The following is a 13,152-nucleotide window of genomic DNA, read 5'->3' on the forward strand; positions in this document are numbered from 1 at the left end:
CTCAATAACAAGCTTTACCAAATAATGGTGATAGTAAAAAATAAAATCTAATTTCTTTCTTACTCCAAATAAGCTTTAGAATAAATTTTTCCCTAAAAAACTAGAATTTTCATCTTAATTCTCTCTCAATTTATGTCCAAACCATCACAAAAACCATCCTCTTTATCTTCTCTTTTATGATCGAAATAGTCATATGGCTGAACTCCTCCATATTCGTGAGTTCTATGTTGCTGAAACCTAGCACTATGATCATGATCATAATTCTTGGTCTTCTTATCTGTATTTTCAGGTATAGACTCATCTATATGTGAAATAGCTCATCTCGCAAGTTTTCTACCCATGGGACCTCTATGGACTGGCTCATCTCAAAGACTAGCTACTTCGGTTCTCAATCCAGCCATCTCATTCATAACCTCTCCAAACCTTAAGTTCATCATCTTTAGTTATTGTTACATAGCCAAATAACCTCATTTTAGATTGTTCTTATCATGTGATGATCATGACCCACTTTTGGTTGACACCATCAAGATCTAAAAATTACATTAGTAGAAAAAGAAATATTTCATCACACACTCCTTCATGTGTTTACATTCAATATGTGTCACTCCTCTCATGTTTCACTTAAATTCTTGGCTTTTCACGATAATATGCTCACTTTTTCGTCTTTTACTAAATCTAAAAAATGTTAGTTCTTTAGAGAACTAATTCATGAAAAATCATAACAATTAAAAACTTAGTAGCACAATCCAAAATAATATATAGACTCAAGAAGCAATAAGAACTGAAAAATATCCACAAATAGAAAAATGAATTTGTGCGAAATATGAATAATAGAAAGACACACAAAAACAATTATGAGAATAAGAGAACCAATGAAATAAGACTCAGATATCCCAAACTAAATAGAGACACTAATTTATTTATTTTACTTTAGTCGAAACTATTAAAGAAGGGAAATATTGACGCAAAACTACTTGTTATGAATGTTTTTGTGATTCTTAGAAATAACCCATAAAATTATGTCTAAATGATCCCAAAATAAAGATATGCCACTAAGATATCCCAAGAATCAAGATTTTTTAGAGTTGAGTTTCCGAATTCAAGATTTGATGAAACCTATTTTGTGGTTTAACCCTAGTTTTTTTCCTTTTTGTGATTTCTTTGATCCTTATATATATAATTGGAAATAACCATATCATAAATAATCTCTTTTTTTACTTTTTCCTCAACCAGGTGTTAAATTATGACGATGATGAAATAATAAAAAAATTATTTGATAAAGGGATATAACTTGATTTTAAAGCTTTTCTCTTATACCAACTAACGTGAAACCTATGGATATAGCAATCCAAAAACTCATGGTCAAATCAACCCTTCCCAAGAAAGCTAAATTTAGGCTTGTAATTGAGTTTGACACAGTGATAACCTATACCGAGACACCATGACTATAAAAATTAAACCCCCACCCAATGCCTATATACATACGTGGATGAGTATTATGGAAGACGCCATGAAATGTAGTTAATTCTTTGATTAATTAGAGTAGTTAAATGAAGAAACAAAACAAGAGAATCCTCTCACAACACACACAACATATGTAGCAATAATATACTATCCAACCTAAAAAAATAATTTCCTACAAAATTACATATATACTTGAAACAAAATAAAATCTAGTTGACCTAATGGGCTAACATTAGCCCAAATTAAAATAAGGCCCAAAGTATCTTAAATAAGGCCCAAAACATGAATAATAATAATAATAAAATTAATAATTCTAAAAAATAATGCTAAGTTGTTTGCACACTATAAATAAATAAATGATTGTTGAATGAAATCCTTGCTTAAAACGAACCCTTTGGCCGAATAGGATGTGGTGTCACCCCTTGGGTTCCAAAACAAACAAGGATATAATTCTTTCTTAGCCTCCTATGTTCCACACATCATAAGGAATCCTCCTATAGTTTGGAATTTATAAAACACATGAAAACACATAACCTTATAGTTGTTGATTGCTCTCTTTATGGATAGCCTATGATGCCAAACTTAACTAAGCCTGGGAAGTATTAGGCCCTTTTATATAGATTAAGTTGACTAAGGCCTGATCATCACTTGTTGAAGTTAAAGCCTTCTTGAAATCCACCTTGGCCTAAATACTTTGAATAAGCCTATCAAATGCAATTTTAAGCTTATTTGTCCTTGATCTTGTAATTGGCCCCTTTGAAACTTCTAATGGATTATTTGGTGTGGTTTAGATCGTATCATTATCAATTCAGCAAATTGATTGATTTATATTTGAAGATCAAATAAAATCTCTGATAACATTTCATGATCCCCCAAATATTACAAGAGTCATATGTGATTTAACTTATTCTTTTAGTATTAGTTTCTCAATGTAATTATTACTCTTCTAGTATAAGTTTCTTAATGTAATTTTACCCTTTCATTAAAAATATTATAATTTAGACATTATAGTATGAAGCATGTTTACTCCATCAAATCATGTTTAATCTTATCACAGCCATTGATTTTTTAAATGATTTGAAATCATTTTCAAATCTCATTTCATCTTATACAAGGATTTTATAATCAATAATATTGAGAACATATGGAATAATTTTTTTTAATTCACTTTGGATGATGAATCCTCTTTTGATCACCCAATATTTACTTGTTTGTTACCCTTGATTAAGGCAATGTGTAGTCAGATCAAAGCATGATTTTTCCTATATATAATAATTTAGTGATCTCAAGTCTAAGAATCACATATACAATTATAAAAATAATCAAGCAACACCACAAGATCTATTACACGTGCCTATAAAAAGGCCAAGAGTTAAGAAGATTAAAGATTTTTATGTTAATGTGCATAACGTTTTATTCAACCGTTGGATTAGGTTAAAATTATGATAGAAGATTCTGAAGGCCTTATTTGATATAAAGTTAAAATTTTATAGCAATCAGACACCAAGAAGACCTTAAGATAAGTTCAAGAAAGTACCGTTTGGGATTTGCTATATTTTTTTAGTTGATTTAAGATTCTTTTTTCTATTTTATTTTGAACTTTTTTTTATTTTTCCAGTCCTATTTATGATATTTTACCTAGTATAAATAGAGTTATTTAACTTGTATTTAGATGTTTTTTATGGGGAAAGAGACTTGGTTTATTTCAAAAATAATATTGTGAGTGTGCAAAGTTGTCCATACTCTTACTTCTTCATTGAACTTTTCAAAATTTATCGAAGAATTTTGTATTAATGACATTCTTTTTTATACTTCTAGTTGATTCTATTTAATCAACATGTTGAGATTTTTCATCCAATAACTTTAGTTTATTGGTTTAGATGATCATGGGGTTGAGTTTTCTATCAATTTTATTTTAGCTTTCTTAGGTTGTTTCTATCTTGTTTGTGTGTTCAAGGGTTCTTACCCTCTAGGCCCGTATCATACAACTATCATGTGAGTTTTTCCACAGACACATATGATCTTTCTATATGAAATCCTCATGGTAGTTAGTTCAATGTACTTGTCATCTAACACACACCTATATATTAGTTTTAGGTATCTATTATATTTATAATTGCTTTCTTTTACAAATGAAAGAGCATATATATATATATATTTGCTCTTAAGAGCACTAATTAATGTATGTCTTACTAGAGCATTGATAAAAAAAAAAATTATTAATAAACTTTGATGTAAAATGAGTCTCGTAATTATAACTAATTTATAATTTTTTTTGTCAAGTATTTTTGTTCCAAAAAATTTATATTTACTCTAGATTCATTAATTAAATATAAATAAATATTAAAAATAAAAAGAATTTTTATTAATAACAAAGATGTTTGTATATGAACACGTGTAACCAATTAATTAATTATAGGAGGGTATATACACTAATATTTACAACTTTAACAAGACTTTGCAACTCTCTAGAATCAAATGGGAGATTCTTTTCCTTCACTTATAAAGAGGGCTTGATGTCCTATTCAAGTCCTTTGATAGATTTTTTTAAAAAAATTGTCTCAATAATTTATTGTATCTTTTTTATATATATATATATATTCCCTTTATGTAATGAATGGGTTTGTATCATTACTACCTATTTACATGGTATTTGCTTAGGTAATGGTTTTTCTTACAATTACTTTTCTATGTTCACCACTCCTTTAATCAGTGATGTGGGATTGGAGCTCAAATCTAACCTATAATTTTAAAAGATTTTCATTCAATTTGTTTGTTTTCCAAATAGATGGTACATACTTGTTTCAATAATTTCTCATTAATTTTCTTTAACATGGGCTTTCACAATTATACTTTGAATCAAAAAAGCATTACCAAAGTAAACTCTATGAACTTGGGATGGTCTCTTCCATATTGGTGACCAATTTTCAAGTCATTTGTCGCTCACTTCTTAGGGAAAGATAACCTCCCTAATCAAGTTTTTAAGCTAGAAATGTCTTGCTTGGACTCTTTTGTTATATGCTAGTGATACTTATTGTTTTTACATCGATATGAGTAAGGGATTCAACTCTACAATGATCTATATTTGTAGTTCATTCATCATGGCCTCCCAAGATTCCACTCCAATAAATTGGTTATAATAATCCATCCTTAAAGACCTTACATTAATCTTACAAGATAGCACTACATCATGACCATAATTTAGTGCATAAAGGGTGGTTCAAGTTGCTCTCTTAGGTGAATTTCCCATAAAGCATCAATGAATAATAAGTTGATCCTTTTTCTATAAATTTAACTTATGATTCTTGTTTGTGGATTTTGTTTATCTATTTGCTTGGGCATAGTAAGTTGTGGAGTTCACAAGTGTAAAACAATTTTTTCTATAAATTTTTGCATTTTTCTCGGATTGAAAATGGTAGCTTGGTATGTAGTTATGATTTTTGGGGTTTTTAACCTATTATAATATCATGTCTATGAACTCAATAGCTTAAAAATGTATAACTACTTTTAGTGGCCTTTTTACTTTTACCTATTTGGTTAAATAATTTGACATTAACAAACATGTTATTTGCTTGAATGAAGAAATATTTCTTCAATTATATCCCTTTTGAAACCTTCATGGATCAAGGATTTATTACTAAGTGTAACTCTCCATATGATACTCTAGGCAAATATTCGAGTTTTTGGCATGGTTTGCAACCTTTGTCTAAAGCTTCTTATTATTGCCTCTCTTTTTCTTTGCCATTGAAATTCCTTTCTCCTTATTAATCTCAACATTTTGGTTGTTGCAAGGTGGGAGCATCATAAATATCCTAGTATAGACTTGTACGATTGTTTTTATGGCCTCGTTTGCTACACCTTTCATCAAATATCTAGATTTATCTTTTTAGCATAATTTTCAATTCAACAATGTATAGTTTAAGGCTTTTGAATTTAGTGTTTTGTCTTTAAAACATTTATGTGGGTTTTCTCATTGGTTGTCTTCAATTATCTTCACCCAAAGATCCTAGCAAATTAGTCATTGGAATGTAATTTGTTTCATGGGTTGAATTCTCCAACTTACAATCTACCTCCTTAGACGAAGTTGCTAGGTATTTATACTTTGAGGCCAATTAAGCTAATTCATTCGCAACATGATTTTCTTGTCTATAAACATGTCTCATTACTACATCATCAAACCTTTGCAGCAATAGCTCTATTAACTATATCATCTTCTTGATCTTTCATGTTTTTTCCAATCAGGATATGAAAAATAGTATTCATACATATGGTAACTTACATCAACATTCTTTAAATTAATGAGCATCATCATGCATTAGAATTTGTCAATCACACTTGGAAACTCAAAGAAAATTTAAACTAATAAAGTTTTTTATTTAAAACTTGAAAAAACACTTAATGAAGAAAACAAATTCTCAATTCCAACTAACAATTCGGAAAAATCAAGTCCCATTTAAACTCAAAATTAATATATATATATATATATTTGGGTTTCAATTATTTTAATATTAATTTCTTTAATTCACTTTCTGTGAATTTCTTAATTTAATAAATCTTTAGATTTTGGAGTTAAAATATGTGCATTTAATTATGTTTAACTTAAGGTTGTCAAATCTTTATTTTTATTTTCAGTCAGAATAATTGGTATACATCGTACTATTTAAAAAAACCTAGAACAAAACGAAACAAGTTTCATCTTACTTGAGATCTCGAATCATTTTGGATTTTTTATTTAAATTTTAACTGAGATATCCTGGATTTATTTTATCAGTTTCGTTCTGGATAGAATATTTGAGGATTGTTCTTTTTTAAACGTGATAAGTTTGTTCATGTTTTAACTTTGGATTGACATCAACAATATTAAATCCAGACATTTGTTTCTATTTCTATCATGAATTTCTATATCAAACGAGGCTTGTCACTGTAAGATTTGTCAGGGATTCATCAAGTTTTAACATTCTAGTTCTCATATCTGGATCATATGATGGGAACAGATTCTTGACAAGAATCCCAAGAGTTTCTCTTTACATCGCAAGTTTCATAATAATAGTGATAACATCATGTCCAATTCAAACCAGACAAGATCTTTCAATATCACCTGCTTGTTGGACACCTCTTTCACCATTCAGTGCCATTATGTTGCTTTCTTTTCCTAAACAATTATAGAGAAACCAACCCAAAAAAGAAAATCATAGAGATAACTTTTGTGTGACATGGTTTATATACTAAAAGATGGAAGATATGCAAATTTCTTTTAAGCATGCTTTATCACAAACCATGCATGTATGGCATGCATTTTGTACCTACTACCTAATCTCCTTTCTCATCTCGTCCATCCATAACAAAGGAATTTTTTTGGTCTTCATGCAGGTTCTTGTGCAGGAATATATTATGATGGGCAGGATTACCGACCCAACATTGTCTAAACCTTTCATATCTACTTTGCAAAAATATTATTTTCATATTTTTTAAAAAATAAATTATAACTAATATATATATGGTTTATATTCGTATTGTTTTCTTTCATGTTTGTGGGAATTTGAGCATTACAAAAAATATTGTGGATCTCTTTAGCCTTGATAACGTTAACTTATTGAATGAGTAGATTTGCGAAGAATCAAACTTTTTTTATGGATATAAATTAAGTTGGAAGACTATTGAGATACATTTATCTATTTTGACTTTAAATGATAAAGAGATTCATTTTGATGACAAGGATAAACTTAGTGGAAATAATCATCTATTGAAAAATCCAGTTGATGAGTTTCTCTACATGTCATCACTAGATCAAAATCTTTATTTCTATTTAATAATATTTGATTTATGCTTCTTTTGTATTAAAACTTTTTGCTTTCTCAATATTTTAGCATTTTGATTGTGTTAGGTTACTTCAAGTTGAAATTCATTTTAGTTATAGCTACTAACTATTTTTGAATGTTTTAAATTTTAAAATTTTGTTTAGATATTTGATAGTGTTTGTATTATATAATTTAAAATTAATTTATCTTTATATTTGAATTGGAATCATATATTTTAAATTATACACACAATATTGAATCCTGAAATAAAATGTTGAAAAGCTCCATAACTGAAATTTATTGTTTGAATAAAAAAACAAAACATCAACTAGAACAGAATTCACATCAGTAATTGATTTGGAAGGAGTGAACCCATTACATAATATTAAAGTTGAAATTTATGGATGCAATTGCTGAAGAGCGATATTAATAACAGCAGGCAGGGGGTATTTTTATAGTTAACCCTTGTTTATTTTCTAAGAACTCAAGTTTCATCCAAACAAATGGATAGAGTTATTCCAGTGTAGACGACCCTGCAGTGATTCTCTTCGGGCGGCTTCACAATAAACCTATTCCATGAAACTAGTAAGGTTATAATCTCTTCGTTCCTCACGTGCCAGCATTTTCAATCCCATCTGCAGTTTCTCAACTATGACTACAAGGCTCGGTGGGCTAAAAAAATACAACAGGACTCAACCACCTGCAATTTGTCATCACAAACTAAAAGATTTGGTGGATTAGCAAATACAACATGATCGATCAAATTTGTCTAGTTGACTTGACGTCCTATATCCTAAAGCTGATGGAAGTGTTCATTGTTTAATTTCTAGGGGCTGGCTGTGTAGGGCTTAGGTACAATAATGTTAATCTAGCAATTAACAAGTTCAACACAACTGATATTCCATAAGCATTTTCTTAGATGATCATATAACTCAAGACTAAAACCGTTTCAGCTACAGAAAAACCTTTGTTGATCCTTTGCAAGTCAAGGTGGTCTTGAAATTGAAATGTAGTCACTGTCACACAATAACTGGAAATTCTAGTTTTTCATCAAGACGACTCTGATTTGCAGAGTTGCTCAACTCTGGCAGTACTGTTGTCGTTGGAGCTCATCATGCACCTGGCCTTACGAATGAGATACTGGGCTAGAATGGGCATCGGCAAACAAATTCAGTGATCCAGCAAGAAAGATGGGCGTAAAACATAATTAAGAATACAAAATTGAACCAGTGAAGAGTTATCTCTTAAATCAGTATACTGCTATGCTGCCAGGCTGTGTGCATTGATTGTCAGATTCTGAAGATTTATGCGAGGATGTTAAGAGAGACCCTTGTTGAAACAATGGAACTTATTCGACACTTGACTCCTTTAAATTGAAAGTAGCTTGAATGCCTATCCTCTCTGGATTAACAATTGAGACAGAAAAGAACATGGAAAGTAAATTGTATCAAGCAGCAGTAAAATGCATACTGAACAAGGGCATGCAAATTCCATGGTAGTATTTTCTTTCGAAAAAAGGGCATCATCCATTTGAAACTGGAGACTTCTTTAAAAAGGGGGGAAAATATCAGTTGGCCAAAACAGGCACTGAAACTATACACAACGGGAATAAAAATAGCAATCACACATAATGCTTTAGAAAGCTCTCATGGGCCAAAATAGTTGATTATATCATAGTTATCAAACCTGACCTGAAGGGTTTACCCGGGTCGCCCAAGTCATAAGTCGACCGAGTTTTGCCGGATTGTTGCACCAGCTGGTCTTTTATCTTATCTGAACCGGTCTAGCCACCAGATCGATCTACCGGTCCGATCTGGGTTTAATAACTATGGATTATATTGTCGTTGCAAAGAAAGCTGGATATTGTTTTGAATCAACACATGTCAAGTTTAAAGATCTCAACCTCAACTGTAGAATTTAGACTTCAGTACTTTGTTGCACTGTTATCCAGCATTGGACCACAACCAAAGCACCGAGTTCATTGTATTTCGAGGGGCTTCATGGATATGGGTACTATCATTCTTATAGTGTGTTTCTTAATAGTTGGAGCTACATATGATTGGATTTTTAGGCAACCAAGGTTTGGTACTACTTACATCCATCTAGGTCAGAATAAAAAGTGAGAATTGCACTTTTTTACCAACCTTGTGGCTAATCCTTTGAGAGCAGGGATGCTGGAATTCAAATGTCACATATCTAACTAGTGTTTTTTTTTTCTCGTCAGTACGTATGGGGTAGAAAATACTTTAAACTTGCTTAACAAAGATAATTTTACAATGGAACCCCACACCCAGGTCCATGCTAAATGAAAATCACCTAGAATGGTGCACCTAACATCACACACTAATCCTGCAGGGAGGTTTGTACGAAAAAGCTATATGCAAAGATCCAGGTAATTCTTGCAACACTATCAGATGATAGTTTAGAACAATACAGCCTTGAGACAAGAAAAGTTTACATGGTCCAAGCATTTGATATTAAGCTGGGGAATAGGAGCCTACCAGGCATAACATCCCATGTAGCAGATTTGAGTGAAACAAATGAACAGAATCACAGATAATCAGTGTCCTGTAAAGCACGGATCATTGATGAAGCAGCGGAATTTTCTGCATCCTTTACTCTCGTTCTTTCATCTCCCGTCACATATAGAATACCATCTACTGTTGCAATTTGAACTGAGCATACAAACTTCTTCTCATGTGGAGGACCCATATCATTCTCAATGCTACATGTTCGAGAAATAAAAATAAGCATTATTAGAAGCTGTTAGATTGGCAAGAGTAAATAGTTCGTGAGACAACAAGCAAAGCATTGAAAATTATACATGCATGGTAGATGGAAAGTGTAGGTTGATCTACCAAGAAGCAAATTCTCATTCCCTAACAAAACATAACAAGTTAAACACAGCAATCATCCCTACAAATTATCTCACTCTCTGGTCTCTGTATCCTTTGAGGTTAGAAATCTTTTTTAAAGGGTGCTTCTTATTGTTTGTTAGACTTTTATCCACCCTCATGTTTTCCTAGGATATAACAAGTAAATTTTCCAAGAAATAAGTTTCAAAGAAAAATGGAACACCTAAACAGAATTTTCATAGGTTGATATGTGGTACAAAGGGATTAATTTCTGAGCATCTCACCAAAAACATTCCCTCAAGTGCAGCTAAGCCGTATTAGTTCAGGATTAATGCTGGGTTCAGTTGTCAGTTTACACAGTATGTTAATTTAAAACCATCATCAAAGACAGTCCTTGTTAATCTAGATCAACATAAAAGATCACAGCTGTGCAAAAAATCCAGCAAACAATTCAACATGCTCCCCCTTAGCAGTTCATAACAAATCATAGGAAATCTTAAACAGCACCACAACCCTGCACACAAGGTCGCTTAATGATCTGATAAAATGAGTGATAGCTGATCTAATCAAATTAAAAAACAAGTTTTATCATTTCCATGATCATTAAATACAACTGTTATGTCATATCAACAGAAATCATTTGGAATTAGGGCAAGTTATCAACAAGGGAAACCATGTCACTGGAATGAGAGAAAAAAATCCATAAAAGCACCAGGTACTTGTTTGCACTTTAATATTCCTTTTAACTCAGCATAATGAGGCTTTATTTTACTCCAACATGATGCATCAATCATTTCCAAAGTTATGCTGTTGTTTTCTCCGTCCACCTCAAAGCTAAGACCTACTTCTTGTTTTCCATGACCGTGTATACCAATATCTCATCTAACAAAAAGCACAAGGTACAGGCAATTTCTGTAGAAATTACTAAAGTGAAGAGTGCGCAAATCATGTCCCAGAATACAATAAAGCACTCAGTATTTAATTAAACAGCTTATAAAACTTCCTCACTTGACTCTGTCTTATCAAGCCTCAAACCGCCTCTTGAATTTAGTTAAACAACAAAATTCTAATAGGTTAAACATGTTTTTACCTTGCCATTTTACTCTGCTGCATACCTTCTAAAACAAAATTGAAGTTCCTTGATAGACTGGTAGGACTAGCTTAAAGGTGGGAAAGAGAACATCAAGAAGCAATTAATAGCAAACTAATGGTCAGTCCCAGCAAAACGATAGGTAAAATGCACCCTATGAAAGGTAAGAAATTAATGATGGGAACACATATGATAAAATAGAACTGAAGAACATACACTGTCACTTGAGCATGTACTCATGTTAAGTACATATTCTCCACGGAATTCACTAGGAGGGTTGACTAAAGAAGTAAATTTTGAAACCGAACACGTAAGGTGAAAAACATACTTGTAATTTGGTTTGGGCCATTTTTTCTTGCCGCAAAGTTCATGTAACTTCTGTTTGGCGCCTTCAATCTCGAAAGAAGACCCATCAAAAATATCAAGAAGAGAAACATTATTTAGATTAGTAGGGAATGAATTTGATAGTTTGAGCAAGGCCCCCTTGGCGGCATTAAGCTTTGCAATTTCTTTTTGCTCAGACGAACTGGAAGCGATAAATTGTCCATCTACATAGACACTGGCAATACTTTTGGCCTCATTTTTCCAATGTTTAATATCAACATTCTTTCCTTGCTTTTGACACCGCTCAAACAACATAGTCACCGGTTGTGGTTGCTGCTGCAAGTCTTCGAGGGTAACTATTGGCTCCAAAATACCCCTAAATATCTTTTTTTTTTTTTGTTAACAAGAAGAAGATTAATGAATGCAGCAATAGATTAGATAAAAGAAAAGGAAAGGAAAGGAAAGGGGCAAGAAAGAGACCACCCAAAATGTTTGAAGATCCAAATCGACATCAACATAAACAGCAGCAGCAACAGACTCCACAATATCAGCAAGAATCTTCGGTGCCTTTATTGACCCGCCATATACTAAAGCATCATCATCATCTTCTCCACTCACAGCATCACTAAATTCCTTAACCTGTATTTTTCAATCAAAAATTGATTACTCCTACTCCTACTCCTACTGGTTAATTATAATTATTGGTGCTTAATTTTACCTACCTTATCATCAAGAGCAGTGGCATTGTGTCTAACAAACCTGTAAAGACCATGCTTAATGGCCACACGCGCCAGTTTCTCAGTACTAATATTAGCAGCACGCAAAAGAGACAAATGACCAGGATCCAGCTGAGGGTAAGCCAAATACACATAATTACTCAGCGCAAGACCCAGCGCCGCGTCCCCTAAGAACTCCATCCGCTGGTAAGAAGCTGAGTCTGTGTAGGAGGAGTGCGTTAATGCTTCCTCTAGATGCCGTTTGTTTTTGAATTTGTAGTTTAGGATTTTTTCCACTGCAAATACCGATGCCTCCATCTCTCCCTTTGATTCGCTCAGTTGTTGAGCACCAAGTAATCCACGCGATCGTCGGTAACCGTTTGGGTCTCCAATTCTCTACAATGCTCCTGCTCCCGCTCCCTTCATCTTCCAACCAACTCTTGTCTCCCTCTACTGTGTCTTTCTTCTTTAAAAAAAAAACAAAAAAAAAGTCGTTTTCTTTTCTCTACTTTAGAAAAAAAAAAAAAAACAAATTATTTTTAAATTACAACTTAGTCCCTTCCTAATCCTACTACTATGTGCTTAATTAAGTAACAAACAAATAATCTAATAAATATAATTCTGTATAAGAAATAGTGCGGGAGGTTTGTCTTTTACATTAACTATTAATTAACAACTATAAACTAAAATTGCGGGAGGTTTTACTACATCTTCTTTCCGCAAATACTATTTATTAAAATAATATTTTATTATTTTTATTTTTATTTTTAATAGTAAATTTATATTTTTATTGAGTTAATATAATCTCTATCTTGGATTTAATAAGTTAATCTAATTTGACAAATTTACTTGGATGATTAAAAAAAAATTAATTATTTTTTTTCAATCTCATCATTTAATATTGG

General features: G+C 31.9%; 1 protein-coding gene across 3 annotated transcripts; it reads right to left on the reverse strand.

The window, feature by feature from the left end:
- Positions 1–7,529: 7,529 nt before the first annotated feature.
- On the reverse strand, positions 7,530–12,724 carry LOC7483612 (ribonuclease 3-like protein 2). Of its 3 annotated transcripts, none has more exons than XM_024611807.2 (5): positions 12,254–12,724; positions 12,012–12,170; positions 11,536–11,915; positions 9,764–9,987; positions 7,530–8,407 (listed from the first exon to the last, which is right to left on the reverse strand). In XM_024611807.2, exons 1-4 carry the CDS (start codon positions 12,563–12,565, stop codon positions 9,813–9,815), a joined length of 1,026 nt encoding a protein of 341 aa, XP_024467575.1. In that variant the 5' UTR covers positions 12,566–12,724; the 3' UTR covers positions 7,530–8,407; positions 9,764–9,812. The 3 variants fall into 3 exon arrangements, with proteins under 3 accessions (XP_024467575.1, XP_002317324.3, XP_052301178.1); XM_002317288.3 differs by lacking the exon at positions 7,530–8,407 and adding an exon at positions 8,414–8,663; XM_052445218.1 differs by lacking the exon at positions 7,530–8,407 and having other exon boundaries at positions 9,638–9,987.
- Positions 12,725–13,152: the final 428 nt, after the last annotated feature.

Source organism: Populus trichocarpa, chromosome 11, assembly GCF_000002775.5.
Source record: "Populus trichocarpa isolate Nisqually-1 chromosome 11, P.trichocarpa_v4.1, whole genome shotgun sequence".
In the NCBI taxonomy this organism is placed as follows: domain Eukaryota; kingdom Viridiplantae; phylum Streptophyta; class Magnoliopsida; order Malpighiales; family Salicaceae; genus Populus; species Populus trichocarpa.